Genomic DNA, 20,570 nt, shown 5'->3' with positions numbered 1-20,570 from the left:
GTACACCGAAGTATGAAACAGTTATTAGCGCCAGAAGATGGCAAAATGATAAACTTTTTTCGTACAGGTTTTAATTTTTGTAAATTTATTCAAATGTTATAAAACCTATATAAATTTGGTATCCCCGTGATTGTACTGACCCTAAGAATAAAGTAGACATGTAATTTGAGGTGCACAGTTAAAGCCGTAAAATCCAAGCACACAAGAAAATGGCGCAAATGCATTTTCTCACCAATTTAACAGCATTTGGAATAATAATAATGTCACTATGAATTGCAATTTGTTGCATAGAAAACAAGCACTCACACAGCTTTTTACACGGAAACATTTTTTAAAGTTATAGATTTTTGAAGGTGGGGAGTGAAAAATGAAAACGCAAAAACTAAAAAGGGTCTGGTTATTAAGGGGTTAAAAGTGTATTCTGGAAATTCAAATTATGATTTAGCCATAGGATAGTGGTACAACCATACTTCTAATTAAATAGAGCAAGTGTTTGTACAAGTATTTCTGCTTCATTCGTTCTCTATGGGACTGCCATTCACACGTCGCGTTTTGAAATGCAATACAAGAGCAAGAGAGAGGAGAATTGCCTCATTACATTGCCATTAACATTTGCATTTACAAAATGTTAATGCAATAAGTTAGTAGTGTGTTAACAAAATGTAAACATTAATATGGTACATGTGCGCAGCACCTGCCAGTGTAGTGCCGTCCTGCGTGTCCCCGGCCAGCTCCACAGAGGGCACTGCCAGCCCATGTAGTATATAGCCAGCAAGACCCCTATGGTATATAGCCTGCCAGCCCCCTGTAGTGTATAGCCTGCCAGCCCCTGTAGTATATATAGCCTGCCAGCCCCCTGTATTATATAGCCTGCCAGTCCCCTGTATAATAAAGCCAGCAAGACCCCTGTGGTATATAGCCTGCCAGCCCCCTGTAACATATGGCTTGCCAGCCCCCTGCAGCATATAACCTGCCAGCCACTGTAGTATATAGCCTGCCAGCCCTCTGTAGTAAATAGCCTTCCAGCCCAAAGGAAAATAGCACCCAAATGTCTGCCACTTTATCTTTGCCATTTTGCATCAAATAAAAAAATTAATTAAAAGTGATCAAAAGGACGTACAGTCCTCAAAATGGTATCAATTAAAACATCAGCTCATCTTGCAAAAAATGACTTCTCACACAACTCCTGCACTAAGGTATGAAAAAGTTATTATCATCAGAAGATGGCAAAATGAATTTTTTTTTGTACACAAGTTTTCATTTTGTAAAATGTATTAAAACACAAAAAAGCCTATACATTTGGTATCCCCATGATCATACCAACCCAAAATGTCATTTGGGGCGTATAGTGACAGCTGGAAAAACCAAACCCACAAGAGAATGGCATTAATGCGTTATTTCACTGCATTTAGAGAATAAAAAAGATATATATTTTTGAATGTCGGGAAACAAAAAAGGCTGTGTCCTTAATGGGTTGAGGTTGATAATATACTATTAGGAGGTTAGGGAAAGGGGAGGGACAATGGGCATGGTTTAGGGGAAAAGGGAGGGACCTTTTGTCCCTCTTTCTCTAACCCAAAAGTAGGGAGGTATGATTAGAGGCCTTATGATCTGTGTACACCTGTGGTCACTCTTTGGCTCTCACAACACACAGGCTCTTTATGAAACATCACACTACATAAATCTGTCCACTATATCTGGAGTCAAAATATATATATATATCCCTCCCAGGGAGGGGGTGGCTGGGTGATCCAAGAGAGGGACGGGCGGGCCAGGAGAGATGTGGGCGGGACACAGAGGGATGGGCCGGCAGCACGATCCGGCAGTCACTTGGCAGTGCATCCCCGGACCACTTACCACAGGCCGCGGCAAAGCACTGCATGGACCGTGCATCCCCGGGCCCCTGAACCTCACGAGCCCTGTAGCAGCCATAGCGCCACTGTGCCCGGGGGATCAGCAGGTATCTGGCCGACCTGGAGACCACCACGGCCTGGACAATACTGCCGGGAGCCAGGAGATGTACAAGCATGACAGGCACTACAGCAGAATGCGGGCTCATTCTCTCTCCCTGCGGCCAATATGGTGGCCGCCTCGGAGTCCTCAGGCAATGAGGCGCACAGCAGTCAGCAGCCCAGTAAGCTGAAATGTGGCCGGTGACAGTGGACATGCTTGTGGCCCCCAGAGATGCCCTGACGGAGAGCCCAGCTGTCCTCGGTTGCCTGCAAGGACTGGAGCTGGAATCAGGACACGTAAAGACCTACATGCCTCTTCACTGGTACTGGCCCCTCACTCTCCAGCTCCAGATTAGAGAATATCCAAACATGGGGGTACAGCCTGGCTCAGGCTGCCTTGGGTCCCCTGGATGGAGGATCCCCTCAAAGCTCCCCAAAACTTGACCCACACAGGAGTCTGGCCTAAGACCTTGGGGCGGAGGTCCCATGATCAAGGGCAGAGGATAATGTGGCCTGAACATGGGGAAGAATGGCCGGATACACCCTCGGTCCTCTTTTCGGCTCCATCTCCCATGACCCCTTGTGCCCCCCAGCCCCAGGGAATGGTGTTCACACTGGAAGACAAGCGTCCTATTCAGTCTTCTCCCCCATATCAGATATGATATGGAGAGCTCTGTGGCCAGATTGGAGCAACCCTATGCTATTGAACTGAATGGTGTGCGAAAGGGGGTCCGGCAGCTGGGGGCCCAGGTGACTCCGGTGGCTCAGCAGGTTGTTAACAAATGTCTGGATGCTACTCTTTCTACCCATACTTACCAATTGCAATATCTGACAGACACGATGGACGATGCAGAGAACAGGGGACGCCATCCAGAGATGGTGGAAACCTTGCAACTCCAGGAAACTTTACGTCAAATCTTTAATTTCAAACTGGAGGTCTCGGCGGATTTCCCCCTAGAATTGGAAAGGGCCCATCACTCCCAACAGGCTCGGCCCTCACTACAGGAAAAACCTAGGACGTTATCTGAGCCATTATGTTAAAAGCTCAACTGGCGGGAAACATCATGCATGGAGGGGCTCAACTACAACTCCTCTTTGACCTGTCCCGGCTGACTCTGCTTAAGAGTCCTCAAACCTCTACTGAATAAGTTACAACAGCAGAATATTGCCTTTATGTGGGATCGTGGGGATATTTCACGTTCCCAGATAGCTTCAGCGTGCAGCTACGAGGAGCTGCGCGCACTTGTCAGCGAAACCGGAGTTCTGCGCATGTGCAGAAGCTAAGGCTTTGGAGCCCAGATTGCGCAGTGCTTGCAGCTCCTCGTAGAAGGATCAAAGAGGCTACAGGGGCGTGGAGTAGCCGCGCCGTGTAGCCTCAGCTCCGGCTACTCCCCGCCCCAGTAGCCTCTTTAGAAAATTTGGATATTCCCCGATTAAAGATTACAAAAGATACAGGGGACTAAAGGATTAGCCCTAAAAAGGGTTAACCTTACATACGTTAGATGCACCTACCACCGGATCTACCTTAATAGGTGGATCCATAGTGGTAGGTTTCCTTTAAACTGTAGTCTCCATCTTCCCTTCCCTCTCCCCTCTTCCTGTTCTTCTTTATAGCTGGATACTTTCAGAGTCTCCTTTTTGTGTAATATACAGTTGTGGTGGGGTGGGTAACGGGATAGTCCACAGATAGTTTACTACCCACCAGGGATTCCTTGGTCACCAGGTCTGCTCACTATATTGTTATTGTTGTTTCCCCCATATATTAATTGTGTTCTTGGTCTTCCCTCTCCTTAATGGTTTCTTGTTTCCCCTCTGCTATTATCAACCCCGTTCATAAGTAGGTAGGCTTAACAACAGCTAATCATCAGCTAATCATACTGTAGTTTAACTGTGGTGTTGTTGTCCTTCCTATTCTATAGGCTATAGAATTCTGTAGTCTATAGTCCGGTCAATGTACTCTTTCCTCCTGTGCCCTTGATGTAATACCTCTTGTGTGCCCTGTGGCCAGTGGGTCTTGATTACTAATATGGATACTTTCAAGATAGGGTCGCTTAACGTGAGGGGAATGAACGTCCCACAGAAACAATCTTAAATTCTATATGACATGCACAAGCAGAGGGTTAATGTTTTTTTTTTTTTTTGCAGGAGTCACACTTCAGGTCCACAAGCATGCCTAAGCATACACGACCGCTATAACCCACATTGGTTTCACAGCGCTAATCTGAAGGCAAAAATTGAAGGGGGTATCCATTGCCTTTCATAAATTGCTGCCGCACGAGGTGTTGGCCGCATAAGAAGATAATGAAGGCCAGTATGTTTTTGGGTTAAAAACCGGGTCAAGTATTCACTCTAGCCACCTGGTACTTGCCTAATTGTAACCCCATCCCGTGCTGTAGAGCAATGTTGGGATTGCTTTCGGGGTTCTCGGAAGGTCACTTGATAATAGGAGGCGACTTTAACTTCACTATGGACCCTTCTTTAGACAACTCAGCAGGGCGTAGTAGCATCCCTCATAACCACATCTGCGCTCTTAAAAAGGACCTACAGGCCTTACAATTGCTTGACAAGTCCTTCATCAGCGAAATTGTGATTATTCTTATTTTTTTCCAGCATATGGCTCATATAGCTGGATTGACTTTTTTCTGCTAATTCATAGTGCATTCACTATGCTATGGCGAAACATAATCCATTTTGACCATGCCCCCTTATATCTGACCCTTATACTGTCGCAAGGATCTGGTAGGCCATGGACAGGGCGCCTGAAAAACAACCTTCTTAGGGACCCTCTATGTGCCACAGAATATTACTTCCTATCTACAGTCTTTGGGGACTGATAATCCATCCTGTTTACCAGGCCAGTGGGAACTGCTCAAGGGCGATCTGCAGGGAATCAGACATGGCCCTCGGCTAAAAGGGAAAAGTCAGCTTGGATAAATGCTCTAACATCACAGATTCAGATACTAAAGCTGCGTCACAAATTCTGTTTATCTTCAACAGATCTGGCTGACCTGAGATCGCTACTCAACCAGAAATCTTCAACATAGGGCACGCTTTCAGAGTTACCTAGATGATCATGATGATAAATGCGGACGTCCTTTGTCTCCTCTTCTTCACCCACGGAGTCAGGGTTCCTACATACCTAAAATTAAAGTACTTGGGGGGGGGGGGGGAGTAGATGTGTATCGTCCTGAAGAGATGTGTGAGAGCTTCACTTCCTTCTATTCCTTACTATATGCGATAGCCTACCCCTTTTACAGCCCGAATAGATTCTTATATAGAAGATACTTGCTTGCCGACCTTGAGGAGGTAGGTGGTTGCTGCTCCTCACCTGCCAGCAGTAATCCACACTGGTCAAGTCGGGTTTGTTCAAGGCCGGATGGTCCGTGATAATTTGAATAAGACGATCCTCCTCATGTCACAGGCCTATGCATGTGTATTGACGCAAAGAAGGCACTTGACCGGGTTCACTGGGGCTTCATGAACAAATTGGACGTGGCTTGAAATTTTTTGGTAAAATACTGACGTTGTACTCCAGCCCCACCACCAGGGTTAGGGTCAACTATCACTTGTCTACCCGTTTCCTTATTAAAAATGGCACACAACAAGGTTTCCAGCTTTCTCAGTTACTGTTTGTAATGGAGCACCACCATTCAGAAGAATCTTAAGATCCATGATATGTATGTTGGCCCGCAGCACTGTAAAACAGCTCTATGCGTAGATGACCTACTACTTTACGCATCCCAGCCCCCTCTATCATTCAAGAATTTGAAAGGTATAGCGCAGTTAGTAATTTCAAGATTAACTACTCTGAGGCCCTGAATCTCCCTACCCCAGGCTTAGGTACAACATGTCAGGGACAGTTTCCTGTTCCAGTAGCATCCAACCCGGGGGTCTCATGCCAGTGTGTTTCATTTGGGGGACAACTCGACCCTAGGATTGGGTAGAAAATATGAATTAGTCCAAAATCAATGGGGGGAGCGGGCCTCCCTGACCTTAAAATGTACCACCAGGCTGCAATTTTCCTGTGTCGAATAGATTGGAAATATAATTCTGTGGATAACATAATCTTCTCAGGCTCCTGCCTTGGATTCCCACGGGACTGGACATCCACATCTCCCTCAAGCGACTCTCAAGAGAAGCACGAAAGTTGTGGAGATCCTTGACCTCTAGAGGTATCCTGTCTTGCAAGTTTAGCGCACCGACGGAATCTGGCTTTCCCACCTGGAATGGCAAGGCTGCACTTCCTGGGCTGGAAACTCCAGAAGGATCCGTGTATGAACGACATTCTTAAGGGTCACCCTCTACCCTTGTTTGGGGATCTTCACCCGCAGCGAGACAATGTTGCCATATCTTGGTTTGAATACTCCCAGCTGTGGTCCTTTATACTTTGCACAGGCTCCAATGCAGCGTTCGAGGGATTGTTTAGCTCTAAAACAGCACCGATGCATGCTATCTCACAGATCTACTCCCTCCTCTCACAGGGTTCAGAGGTCCGGAGCTGGGATGGGGAATTTGAGACTCCTCTAGATCAGAAAAGAAAGATCCTTTTCACACACAAAATGTCCTCAGCATGCGCAGCGCAGGAGAAGGGATACAAAATGGTTTCTAGGTGGTACCGGGTTCCTGCTACATAGGGCCTTCCCTTCTGTGGAATGGGTAGAGGTGATATGCTACATGTGTGGTGGACCTGCAAGAAGCTCAAACTGTTTTGGGACCAGGTATTTGGGGAATATCAACAAATATCTAGAAAACAGGTGAATCCCTCTCCTGAAATAACCTTACTGTCAGTCCTCCCTGGGCCTGTGGGTGCTCAATAAAAGGATATTCTAAGATTCTGCTTGGTAGCCGCCCGAGCGGTGATACCGTGCCACTGACCTCTGTTGACTGTCCCTCACTTTCAGAATAGGGTCAGGAAATGTCCCATCTGTTTCTTTTGGAAGAGCTGGCAGCCATAACGCCAGATACCCATGAGAGATTCCTGCGGGTATGGGAGCCTTGGATAAACTTCAGGGAAGTGCGAGACCCTCTTTGGTGATTAGACTCACCAACCTGTTTCTGCCATGCCTCTTCTCCCCTTCCTCTCCTTTCCCTAACTCTTGAGTCCTCCTGTGAACCTGGCTTGCCTACCTTTACCCACTCCTACTGTGTGTTCCTCTGTGGGCTGCAATAAATTTGTCAGTTGCTTTATGTGTTGGTATGCGTTGTTGCAAACCAAGGCAGCGTCTGGCCTAGGCAATGGATATTAGGATGGCCAAGTACTGCTGTAAGACACTGTTTAGGGGAGATCCCTATTGAGCAGGAGAAAGTTATATCCATTGCACCACCTCCTGAGGGTATGCCCACTAGTGTATTTAGTTCCCTTTGTGAATGGGGGGATGCAGTGCAATTGCGTGATGGCTCTAATGCGGGGTCCCCCGTATTTATCAAACTGCTTATGCTGAACATGGCTTACTTTGCTGGCGCTTCTGCATGCCCTGCCATTTAACTTAATTTGGGGTTCAATGCTCAAGATACCTCGAGGATATGTTTGATCAACTATATATTATTTTTTTTTGTGTTTTCTGTTAATATATCTGATGCAACATAAAGGAAACCTCTTACTGAATGTGATTGTTCATAAAGTTACTTTATTTTGGGGCCCCCTTTATAGCTTTGCCCAGGACCTTGTCTATCACCAGCCCTGACTGCAATACTCCATTCCTCCACCCATTTGTAGCCTACAAGGTTCCGCCATACTACCACTCCCATGTGTGAGAAGTTTTCAGTGTCAGTCAGAACTATGAATGGTGGAGGACCTCAGTGCCACACACCCTGTTAGGCAACACCAGGATTACTCAGGACCCGCTACACTCCACCTCATGATATGAGAGTACAAGCTAAATATAGTAAATTGGATTCCCCCGGATTATATACTCCCCAGCCAGGAGCCACGCCCACAGAGAATGTCAAACGAATCAGAACTCAATTGGTCTTCAGGCACAGAGGGCGTGACCGGAACAATGACGTCTCTAAGTGTAATTGGTCAAAGAAAACAGCCACCATTTTGCTACACCTTGTAGCATGAATGACGAATTGTAACCATAGAAACTAGGACACTTTACGATGTATTCCTTAAACATCATAACTGCCATCAACTCTGCTATTCCACACGATACAATACAGCGATAATGAGAACAATCGCTCTGCCAATCTTATAGAGGTGAAGCGAACGCTTAAAACCTCCCGCTTCCTGGATGGGCTGTCGTAAATGAACGTAGAAAACATTAGCAAGATGGCCACGCTCTAGCTTCCTGTGCATGACGTAATGGCATCTCATTGGCTCTGTCACTAGCACGTGATTATAAAAAGCCTGCTAGCTCACGTTCAGAGGGTATGATTTGCTGGTGCTGGAGCATGCGCAGACAGAAGTAGTTCCGGCACTCTTCCTTCGGTGACGTCAGCAACTGCCGCCATTTCGTGTGACCGATCGGTAAGGAAGAGGTGGCGAGAGCAGGAAGTCGGTGAAGGAGAATCCCTGGTAAGAGCTGGGTTACGGATACATTGGTGGGGAAGTAACCGGCCTGTAGCTGGTGCCGGGCGCGGATGTGGTACGTATACCGAGGAGGCTCAATCCTGGCATGGCCGAGCGTAATGCGGATGTATCTGGTGCTGGGCTCATTATCACTAGCAGGGAGGAGGCTGAGTGTCATTATCCTTATATCGTGGCATCCAGTCCTATATGTCCCTGTTATTTCCTATAGAAGTCTCCCTATAAGTCACATGGATAAAAATGGAGGTAGTTACTCTGTGGCGCCCTCCTCTGGCCGTGGCATGTCTCCAGCTTGTCATTAGTGTCACATCACGCCTATTGTGCAATCTCACCACCATTTCCATCCTGCTCTGGATTGTGGGAGAATTATTGAATGCTTAACGAATGATGCGATGCTGTTACCCCATGTGACGTAAAATGGCTGCTGATGGGGGCATCTTTTACCCCAGGACGCAATTGTTGTCAGATATAGCACAGATAAATAATCGAGTTTATTGTGAGCCTTTAATACTAAATCCAGAAAATAAAACCTGGAGGAGGTACAGTGCCGGTTCATTGTATGTGCATATACTTTATAAAATGGATCCAGAATGTCCTGCCGTTATATCGAATGAGTGGCTGGACTATAAATGTGATCCTGGGGGTGTGCAGCGTGTTCTGGTAAGACCCAAACCCAATGACCTTTTTATAAAGAGTACAAGTTCCTATATAAAAGTTCCTATATGACGGTGATGTGTCAAAATGGGAGCAACGGCTCCAACGGAGTGTTTGATCTACCCAGTTATATTACTCCTTATGTTTTCCAAGGCCCTTTGGATACTAGTCAGTGATCTGATAGATTATTGGTGTGTGTGTGTGTGTGTATATATATATATATATATATATATATATATATATATATATATATATATTTTTATTTTGTTCTGGGGAGAAAATCCATGCAAATGCTATGTAGATTTTGCCCCAGGTCATACATTGTGTACATCTCCAAATTCCCCAATATATGTATATTCCATACAGCATCCCTTAAGATGGTGTATACAGCATGGACATCAATGAGCTTTCCGTTAGGATTTGATAAATATTTATTTGGAATAGTGGAATTTGCAGAGAAGAACATCATAGCTCATTCTACCTATCATTTTTAGATCCATTATGCAAGGCTTAGCAGGGAGCAGTTGTCCTACTGAATCTCTTGCCATTCATGATTGGAGAGAGACCTATCAGTGTAACATTTTAATCACCCCAGTTCTCTTCATGTTAACAAGTGAATGGTTGATTTTGGCTATTTTAATCCACAGCCATGGATTTCAGGAGCGTGTAGTACTACACATCCACCATGCATGTAAATGGCTGTTTATCCTAATAGGTCTTCTGAACAGATTGTCCTTATTAGAAAGTCATTTAGTGGTGTCTGAGGGTAAAATTGAGGACTGCTTGATCCCTACAGATCCAGCCCCAAGCAGGAATGTCTGGATCTTCTTGCTTGGCCCCAAGCAAAAATGGGTAACTTTATGCACTTGCACTGCATTAGGTCACTGAAATATATACGTTAAGAAGCTCTTTAAACTAGTTAGAGGGGTGGTGCAGCCTGTTTAAAGGAAATCTACCATCAAAATTAAGAGACTCTTACCCCAAAACCTGGGACACTTACTCAGATCCAGGCATTATGACAGTGGTAATCTTCTTATATGTAGCCTCCTTCCTTCTAAAATCAACATTCAAGATTATGCTAATGATCTGGTCACTTTGTGCTGTAGCTTTACAGGCTGTTACACTTTCTCATCTGCTCCCTCAGAACTTCTCCCCTCTACCTGATGTAACCTCACTTAGTCAGGGGGGGGGGGGATGTAACAGCCTGTGACGCTACAGCATGGAAGGCTCTGGTAACACCCCCCAGAATCCCTTAGGGTCATTAGTATAATTTTAAAAGTTGACTTTAGAAGGAAGGAGGCCATGGATGGCAAATATAAGACCACCACAGTCGGTGTCTGGGTCTGAGTAAGTGTCCCTGGTTTACCATTCTGTGTTTTGATGATATATTTCCTTTTTAATGTCATAAATCTTGTATAGTTTACACCTACAAGCATTATCCAACCATAGAATCCCTTTTCAGGTTCCGCTTCCGTGTTAGCGTTGTTAAAGCCTTGGTCAGTGAACATCCTGAAGTGAGCTGACTGATTCTGCTCACACCTGAGCTCTTATCTTTTCTTGATTTGCTTGACAGCTCTACCTGTCTTTTAGTAATTATAAATGCCAATTCTACATGTACTACTAGACTTTGGACTTTGTGGAGGAAGGAAGCTGAGGATGCCCAAGGTCACAGCCGTTTCCATTGAGGCATATGAATGTTTTCTAATTCTATTGTGGTCCTGTGAAATCTCCAGATTCATTGAATATACAACAATTTCAAGAGTTGGTTAATGTGTCACTAGCATTTAGTGGCTATCGATTATCCAGTCATCTATTACCAGTCTTGTAGGTGTGGTAAGAAATTTCTTTATCGCACCCCTGATGTATCTTTCCCATACTACTCCACAATCATATCTGCTTTCATTTCACTCTGTAGATCTTGTCATTTTCATAAGGTGAGAATCCATTTGGGCATCTCTTCATGGTGTCCACTCCTTTTCCAAAAACCTCTAGTAAAAAGCAATAAAACTGACCCTTGGAATGTTACCTGAACCTGCTAGTTACTGTGTTGGTGGTCTATTGAGGCTCCCACTTGTCGGTGGATACTTGGAGGGAATGAACGTTGGATTGTGAACATCCAGAACAAGACTTGTAAATTCTCCATGGCTTCAAACTAAACAAGCACTAAAATTCTCCATAAAATATTTTTGTCATACCAGACAACTGTTGAAAACGATTATTCTGTATAATTTGTAATAGTTGCTCTATTAAATGTGGCCACCAATGACTGCATGGGGTAGCATTTTTGCATGCACTGCTGTATACATTGAACATTTTGTCACCAGGTTATCTCTTTGGCTGTTTATGACTTGTAAAGCGCTACAGAATTTGATGACGCTATATAAATAAAAATTATTATAAAATGATGCACCGTAAGTAGTAAAAGATGTTGGTTGTGCCTTAAAGAAAGAATATTTGAGTTTCTTTTTTTTTTTTTTTGTGTCCTCCAATAAGGTGTACTTGTCCTGTTTTACACCTGACAACCCAACACTGCAGCTCCCACGCTACTCCCAGTCCCTGCCGTGGCTTCCATCTGGGCTATGTGTCCTTGGTCAGCCTGGTCTGTATACCTGGGTGCTGTTATGTCCCCACAACGTTCATGTGAAAGGCTGATCACATGCATTTGCTACATCAGAGGCGGGTACACTGACCTAGCCATGTATTCTGATCTTCCTGTCTCTTATAGCTCTGCGGGTAAAACCTTCCATGGTGCCTACATGGTGCTTTACTTTGTGCACATCCTCCAGCATTCAGCAGAATGTCCCTGACGTGAGGGTCATGTGCTCTGCAGTCGCTCATCATCACGTGTGGGACATTCCAGGAAATGAGTTTCAGGAAGAGCTACAAGTACAGGACCTGGCAGCCTCTGCCTCCAGCTCACAGGACAATCTAGTGCTTGCCCCATTGTGACGAGGTGCTTCTTATATCTGGGGTCTCCATGTAGAAGTAAATGGTGTATGACCTATTACCCCAATGGACATGTAGAGGTCACATTGCACCAATAACTTGGTGGCTCTGCTTTCCATAGAGAGAAGCTTATACAACTAGGATAGGTAAGGTGTAGCATTGGTGTGAGAGCATGAGTAGCAAGCAATGTTACCTACTATCAACTCAACCCAGTTGTACAGCTGCTAGATGTAACATTATGGATTTTCCCTATATATTGCCTATTGTCAAAAACTGCCAATATCGTGGACGTGTGGTTGCCAAGAGATGGGTAGTGCTAAAATTTATTTATAATGGTCCTCATTTTTAGTGATTTCAGTTTGACTCGTGTGGCCTTAATCTCTGCCGTATGTGGTCATGAATTTGCCTGGTCAGCACAATGAATTCATAGTTGCACTAGTATAGGGGTGTGTGGGGACTGTAAAGACAAAATGTCATCAGGTTTTCTCTCATCTTCATATTTTTGTAGCATGAAATTGTCGTGTTCTAGATATCCTCCTACTCAGTTTCCGTCCTCATCACATTGCTGCCTGCCCCCTCGTTTCTGAATCATCAATACATTGTATTGTGAAGGCAGTCTTATCCGTGTATTTTCTCCTACCTTGAAGTGTGTGTTGCTTGTGTGCAGGGCAGAGCGATTTTTCTTTTCCCTGAACTTTGGCCTATTGTACTTTCTATTAATGTATGAGGTTAATGGTGGTAACAAGAGGAGGCGCTGATATGTTAGAGCAGGTCCAGTTTGATCTTGTAGACCGTGTTCTGGCTAGTTGCTACAGAGCCGTAATTCGGCAAGGGACGTGATCGTGGTGAATGGAGTCCAGGAGGTCGGGCCACCTTACTGCTCAGGCTGGTCTCTAGGTTACACATCTATTAAACTTTCGTTACGTCCTCAGAGTTGCCTCATCTGGGAATAGCCCTTTACATTAGGCCTCCTTGTGCCTTTCTCTGTCTGCAGCTCGGCTCTAAACCTTATAGGGATTGTCTGGAGGGGGAAAACACAATTCCTTTCCTGACCTTGAGAAGTTTGTGGTATTGCAGTTTATTTTCATTCATTTGTCTACAGCGGAGCAGCAATGCTGACACAAACCATAGTCAAATGTGGCACTGTTTTCCAAAGAACTGTTTCATCCTCCGGACAACCCCTTTTTAAGCAATGTCCCTATAGAGTTTTTGCAAACTTTGTGTTAAGGGGGTGGGGGGAACTCTCTAAGGTAGCTGGAAAAACATTGTTGTACATTGTCATAAGGTACAGACTCCCAACTAAGATATACAGGTTTGGCACTAGGAAAATCCTGCTTGACGTGAAGTGGGCTGTCCTAGGAGGTAAGCAAAGGGTAGGGTCTTCCTAATCCAGCCCTGGTAAATGCTATGTGGCCAGCCCCTATAAGAAATGTAATGTGAGTGGTAATGACTGCAGGATACCAGACGTCACAGGAAGTCCTGAGTCCTGCTGCCTTCGGGTCATGTGGCTCTCGGCACAAACAACAAACTTAAGACCAATATAACATGGTTTCTGCTTTTAGGGTCTCGTACTTGCCCTGATTCCTGTCAGTGGCCAACCACTTTGACTAATGTGATTCATGACAACTCCTTCCCAGGGATTCGTTGTTAGGCAGCTTATCCCTAGCAACCTGTATGTCAGACATGACTCAGCACTTCAGGTGGGAGCTAGGTTGGCATTGTGCTGACCGCATAGAGGAGCAAAGCAGCTTAGCAGCCGTCCTCTGGTGATGCCACATGGCCATGCAGGTTATGTACTGTAAGGCACAGTGCCTGTGATCTGTTACTGTCAGGTTCACTCAATGGCAGCTGCTACTTGCACAACACTGCTCTGTGCTTCACGAATCAATGGCCTCATGTCCGACCACTGGCCCATAGAGCTTCAACAACAAGGTCCCTTTATCTTGTGCTGGTCCATGCACTAATAGTGGTGGATAGGAGGGCTCTTGTTTTCTGTCCGGGTGGAGGATGAGGCCTGATGTACACCGGGATCCTGTATACATTAGGCAAGAAACCCTAGGAGCGATTATTCAGACAAGATTTGAAGCAGTTGGTCTTCTCCATGAAACTGTGCAGTAAATTGGACATAACGATTTGGCTCTATCTGGAGATCATAATCCTATACTACAGAGGGGTATATAGTGTGTAGGTGACTGCAGCAGAAGACCTAGGACATTCAATCCACGTCTCCTGTCCCCGACCCTTTGTGTTAATGTAATATTAGGCTGTAATTGTTCCTCTGCACTGTAAACCCCCCCCCCCCCCCCCCCCCAATCCTGTTAGCACCGTGCGCTGTCAGATGTCTAAAGTTGCCATAGCGACTGTTCCTTCCTCCTTCTGCTGAATCTTCTGGGCTTTTTAATGGACAGTGAAGGACATGGGCGCTCGACATCAGACCAGCGTGTATTGGTTTGCTGAAAGAAGTGCTGGGAAAAATTCAACATCTCTTACATGGATGAGCTTTATATGATAATAAATGGTGCCTGGCGATGAGGGATCGGCTCTTCTGTAGAGAAGCTGGGGCTTGTGCTCACTACTGGCTGCAAACAAAAGTGATCTCCTGCTTGCTGGTGCTTTTGGTAGGGTGGAAATGGGCCGGTCAGCCAGAGAATATTGGAATGGCCATAGTGGCCAAGTGCTGAAACCCACAGTAGTTACATCAGTGTAACATCTGTAACGGGCTGCAGGTCAGGCAGAATTGTATATGGAAGTGCATTTATCATGTGTATATAAAAACCCCAGAAGGAACCAGACTTTTTTTTGTCAGTTTAGAAAATATTTGCAAGTAAAGTATGAAGTGTAGGCCGAATTATTTGTGTGCGCATGTATATAAATTTATAAGTTTTCAGTGTAAGGGCTCATTCACACAGCCGTTCATGGGACCTTTACGGTTGCATATACGACCCCATAGAAGGCAATGGCGGCACGGCTGTGGTACAGATGTGCGCCGCAAAAAGAGCAAACTCTTTTTGCAAGACTGGCTGTGCGCCACTGTTTTTTTGGCTTTAAAGTAAGCCCCACGTTCATAATTACTCCAGATACATCATCAGTATGTAAATCTCCCTGTGTTACAAGCTGCAGGGTAACTGCCAAAGCAAGAAAAGCTCTAGGACAGCACACAACATAAATGGGGGTGGCTTGGCTATAGGGTAGCCACATATGAATTGTATAACCTACTGGGACTTCCAAGTGGATGGACAGAGTTCAGTCCTTGCATCATGGAGAAATATTTTAGGGCTCCTAAAATATTTTAACTCCTGTACTTCAAAAGCAGGCAGTGAGTTGTGCTCGGCCATAGGGATCTGACACTTCCCATTTGTGTGCAGCCGCCATATTGATGCAAATTCCTTACTTTAATGTGACCTCTGACTTTGAGTTGGTGTGTGCATCACTATCTAACAATATATATTCAGTTGTAAAGGGGGTTATAATTAATGAAATCCTACCATTTGATGTATTATGAACCAAACATACCTTGAGAATGCTGTAGCTAATCCCTGAGTTGAGTGGTTTAGCTGAAAACAATTATAACATTCAGGACCTTGGGAAAGCTAGGTCAGACAGGCTGCCTACATAAACACATTACACACACAGAGCTTTTCATTGGACATGGAGGTTAGTTAAGCATGACTAATCAACCCGAGCTGGATCACTCATACATAGCAGCTGGGGGATGGTGCAGCAATTGATTATTCTGCCTTTAGGCACAACCCAGGGATTACATCATCCTGTGCAGCAGTAAATAACTAATGTGCTAGGAGAAGCGCTGAACCAGTTACAGAAGCAACAAAACTTCATTATGGTGTTATAGTTGTTTTTTTTTTTCAGCAAAACCACTCAACTTAACATACATTTACATAATGCAGGTTTTTTACGTTTTATTACTTTCAGGTAATGTCTGTGCTAGTTCACGTCTATTATTTATTTATTATTATTTTTTCTCCTCCTAGGTAAAAAGGAAAACAACACAAACACTACAATGGGGAACATGTTTGCAAACCTGTTTAAAGGCCTGTTTGGCAAGAAGGAGATGAGGATTCTTATGGTGGGTCTAGATGCTGCCGGAAAGACTACAATCCTGTATAAGCTGAAGCTGGGAGAGATTGTGACCACCATTCCTACAATAGGTAAACTCCACTCCTACTTTGAGACACATCTAAAATAAAATAAAGAATTTTATAAACTTTACAGTGTCCATTTATATTGGTTCCATATTAGATCTGTACATGGAAGCCTGTGCACTTTTAGAGAACAGGCAAAAAAGTCTCTGTATAGAGCTGGGGTGGGAAGGCTTATGGGCCAGTGAAACAAGATGTAAAATACATATTTGTATTATCAGATGACCTATTATACAGCAAATAGTTATAGTACAGTTACAATAAATGAATACAACAAAACTCAATGTTGTTAATCACAAAATTGAGCTTAAATAGTTTGCCTTCCATGATTCACCAAATTTTATCTGCTTAGAAAAGTAGTGGGTCGTTGCCTCCAAGAAGGCTGCTACGGGATACTACAACTCTCATGAGCCCTGAGTTCTCAGTAACTGCTCCTCCCTCATGGTCTGCTCTGTGATCTGAGGTGATGTAACACTCATTTGTTCTGTTATAGCAGCTAATAATCTACATTTTTTTTTTTCTTGCCTACCATAGTAGTTTCACTTCCATCACTGCACATTACCTCAGCATCAGTTGAGATGGGGAGGGGGGGGGGCATGGCCATGCTGGATGTGTCACATAATTTACTAGTGTACCATGCACCCACATGTCAGTATGACCTACTATGTGCTGATTGGCACCATGTACATAATCCTCTATTCCCTTCATGTAAAATCCATCTCATCCCGTCAACATACAGTCCCAAAGCACTCCTTTCCCTTTAAAGGTTCTCTGTTCAAAGAAACCAGCCATGTCAAACGGCTTCACACCGGGCTACAGTTTGTGCTGAAACTGCAGTTCAGTTGTAGAAAAATAAATGGGGCTGAACTGCAATACCATGTATTACCTGTTTATGCAAGCACCAACCTGAGGCTTTTGCCCCTTCCAGGGCATCAAACCCACTACAAGCCACCAACTACAGCCAAACAGTCGCAGGTTGACCTAGCAGTTTCAGGTCATGTGATGTGAACTTGTGACCATCTCATAGCAGCCAAAGTCACAGAATTTTTCTGCTATGGGGAACATATTGGCTTATTTAATAACCCATTTGAATGTTAATTATAATTATTCTTGGAATACCCCATTTAGTTGAGAAACTATTTCAATGCACAAGTAATAAGAGGCTTAACCTTTTTTTTTTTTTTTTTTTTCTACAGGTTTTAATGTGGAGACAGTAGAATACAAGAATATCAGCTTCACCGTGTGGGACGTTGGCGGCCAGGACAAAATCAGGCCACTGTGGCGCCATTACTTCCAGAACACTCAGGGTATGTAACTAGAGTCTAAAGTTATTCTGGTTTTATATCCTACAGTAGACTCCACAAATTGAAATCTTTGCAACAAACGTACCAAAGTTGCAGTGTTTAACAAATGTGATCCCAAAAAAGGTTTTGAGTAAGGGGTTTTTGGAGTTCAAAAGTGTCAGCAGGGCTCTTTTTTTTTTTTAAAGTGTACTCTCCTCCTCTCACTCACTTCTAATGTCCCATGCAGTGGTCAGTCTGATCCATGCCTCTGTTTGCACTGGGACGGAAGCTGTGCTTTTTTTTGGGGGGGGGGGGGGGGGGGGCGTCCGAAAGAGGTGGCTGTCAACTCCCATCTGTCCCTATCTCTCGCCACTGTATTAGGCGCTGGGATATGGTGAAGGTTGGGAGTGGCCAGCCGGAAGTTCCCCAAGAACAGCTTCCGTGCCCCTGCAGACGGCATGGATCAGATGGACATCAGGAGCAGGGGGTGAGTACACGGTTATCTTTAAAAAAAAAAAAAAAAAAAAAAAACCTGACCCAGCCTGGCTCATAATTTTTCAAACTATGAACAACCCCTTAAGCAGGTAAAATTGGGGATATGTAGCAAATGGGAAGGCTTTAGGGGGAGTTGCAGATTGGCTCAAACATTGAAGTTTGTCACATTTTGTTAATGTTTTTAATTGGACTAGGTATCTTCTTTCAATTGGTGGTAACTTGGAATTTACTACTTTTGGCACACAGGTCTCATCTTTGTGGTGGACAGTAACGATAGAGAGCGAGTGAATGAAGCAAGAGAAGAGTTGACTAGGATGCTGGCAGAGGATGAGCTGCGGGATGCAGTGCTACTAGTATTTGCTAACAAACAGGTAATCTACATGCAAATCTGCCAATATAAAGTGTCATTTTACTAACCGTACTCTTTCCCCACCCCTACTTGGTTACAAATCCACTTCAGCCAATACAAAGTCTAAAACGTTGCAAGGAGCCTAATATAATTGAGAGTAATAAGACTTGTAATTTGCCCAATGCTTGACCTGGCTTCTTGTATTTGTAGGACCTTCCAAATGCAATGAATGCTGCAGAAATCACAGACAAACTGGGCCTGCACTCCCTACGTCAGAGGAACTGGTACATTCAAGCAACCTGTGCAACCAGTGGGGACGGCTTGTATGAAGGCTTGGACTGGCTGTCCAATCAGCTGAAGAACCAGAAGTGATCCCACCCTGTGTGACTACCACCCTCCCTCCGCCCCTCTTCCGCCTAATTCCCATCCTGTTCAGCATCTTGGCAGGGCTGGCCAGCACCCTCTGCTGCCTCCCAGGCGGGCATGTCATTTCCGCACACATCTGTGTCGTGTGTCTGTCTGCACGCCTGTGCGAGTGGGAGCAGCAATCTCACACCGTGCCTTATACATGCTTAGCAGTATTATTACCCTCTGAACAAAACGCTACCCTCTACATAAACACCCTGCACATCTCTCCCCCACTCTATTGACACCCGTAGGCTTTATTCACCAGCTAGATGGATGGCCATACAACCATAGATTCCATAATGTCAGGTACTTGTGGGAATAGGCTGACCCATGTCCTTGCTCCATTAGTAGACTCAGCAGATCTTGGAGGATACATAATACTACAGTGAATCACAATGCAGGTCTGAATGTTATCTCAGTAGACTGACAAGCAGTTCTTTGAGCCTCTTGGGTCAGAGCTAGAGGGGGGGGGGGTTGTCTTTATTACAGCATCATTAATACAATTTCAAATAGTTCACCTTTTATGTGAAGTGTGATTTATTTTCTCTACTCTCGGTTACTTTATGGAGACTGGACTGATGGATGTCTAAGACGAGGCACATCCATTAAGTGACCCCACTGGAGAGAAGTTACAGGGCAGAGGAGAATGCATATAATGGCACAGGGCTGGCTTGTGAATCACTGGATCACCTCTATTCTGAATACCTCAACCTGTTCCCACACAACTATTTCAAGCAATGGCCAGTCTGTAATTTCTCCCTTTGTACTGACATGCATGTACCATCACCAGCCTGGCTCACTGAGGCTCCTGAGATGTCTGCTCCCACTCCTAGAATTTCTTTTCTTCCCTTTATTTTTATTTTTGGGTTATCATGCGTGATATTCCCTTACCTTGAAGGAAGTCTGTACAGTTATATTTTATTCTAATTTGCTAACTTCACTTTTATTCATCCACCTTCCCATGCCTATCATAATCCCTGGCCCCTTGTCCGGTAGACCAGTGCTTGGTTATGTAAGAAGGAAGGTGCAGAGGGAGGTGAGGGGTATACACATGAAAGGGAACATTTCTATACTGAGCTGTCTGGTTTGCAGACACTGCAAGTAACTAGGCTTTTAAACTGGCAAAAATGAAAAAAATATCTTGTCCTGGGTCCACCTGTTGTAATGGACCCAGTCGTACAGAATAGACTGCAAGGGCAGCAAATGTTGCATCGCCTGGATGTATAATGAATGTAGGAGGAGGCCTTTAAATTATAAGAATATACAATTTACACTGAGTAGTATTAAGGCATTGTTTGAAAATTGATCTTTGTATCCTGTTTTCTGTACCCTGGCAATAAAAGTGGGGTACTCACCAGCAATGTGACTCTAAATTTCCAAATTCTAACCTCCTGGTCTCCTGCAGCGCCATCTCCTGGCATTGGTTCACTGTTTCGCACGTGTGAAGGACTCGGCAGCACACAGCGGGATTGCATTCTATTTTAAATTTGCATCTAAATCTTTTTGGTTTTGTTTGTTTATTTTGTGGGGAATGGGTTGTAGCTCTTATCAATTTTAAATAGCTATATATTCTTCCGTCTGTAAATGAGACAGTTTTCATATCATGCATAAACTGCATCGGAGCTTTAAAGCAAATATTTTCTTTTCCTGTATAAAAACGGATTCAAAAGCGTGAACTATGTGATGTACAATTGGACCGAAATTGAGTTTCTTTTATTTTCATTTTCGTTTTGTTTTCTAACCATGTTGTAATTTGTCTGAAATACTCTATATTAAAAGAGTTCTGTATTAAAGTTA

The 20,570-nt window shown here is 44.4% G+C and overlaps 1 protein-coding gene across 2 annotated transcripts; it reads left to right on the top strand.

Moving 5' to 3' along the window:
* Window positions 1-8,314: 8,314 nt before the first annotated feature.
* Window positions 8,315-20,570, top strand: LOC140064344 (ADP-ribosylation factor 1-like). Of its 2 annotated transcripts, none has more exons than XM_072111135.1 (5): window positions 8,315-8,469; window positions 16,071-16,247; window positions 17,435-17,545; window positions 18,263-18,387; window positions 18,576-20,570. In XM_072111135.1, exons 2-5 carry the CDS (start codon window positions 16,100-16,102, stop codon window positions 18,735-18,737), a joined length of 546 nt encoding a protein of 181 aa, XP_071967236.1. In that variant the 5' UTR covers window positions 8,315-8,469; window positions 16,071-16,099; the 3' UTR covers window positions 18,738-20,570. The 2 variants fall into 2 exon arrangements, with proteins under 2 accessions (XP_071967236.1, XP_071967237.1); XM_072111136.1 differs by lacking the exon at window positions 8,315-8,469 and adding an exon at window positions 10,700-10,724.

The sequence above is a fragment of the Engystomops pustulosus genome, chromosome 6, assembly GCF_040894005.1.
Source record: "Engystomops pustulosus chromosome 6, aEngPut4.maternal, whole genome shotgun sequence".
Classification (NCBI taxonomy): Eukaryota; Metazoa; Chordata; class Amphibia; order Anura; family Leptodactylidae; genus Engystomops; species Engystomops pustulosus.
Note: the sequence above shows the minus strand (reverse complement) of the source record. Positions and strands in the feature narration are given on the sequence as shown.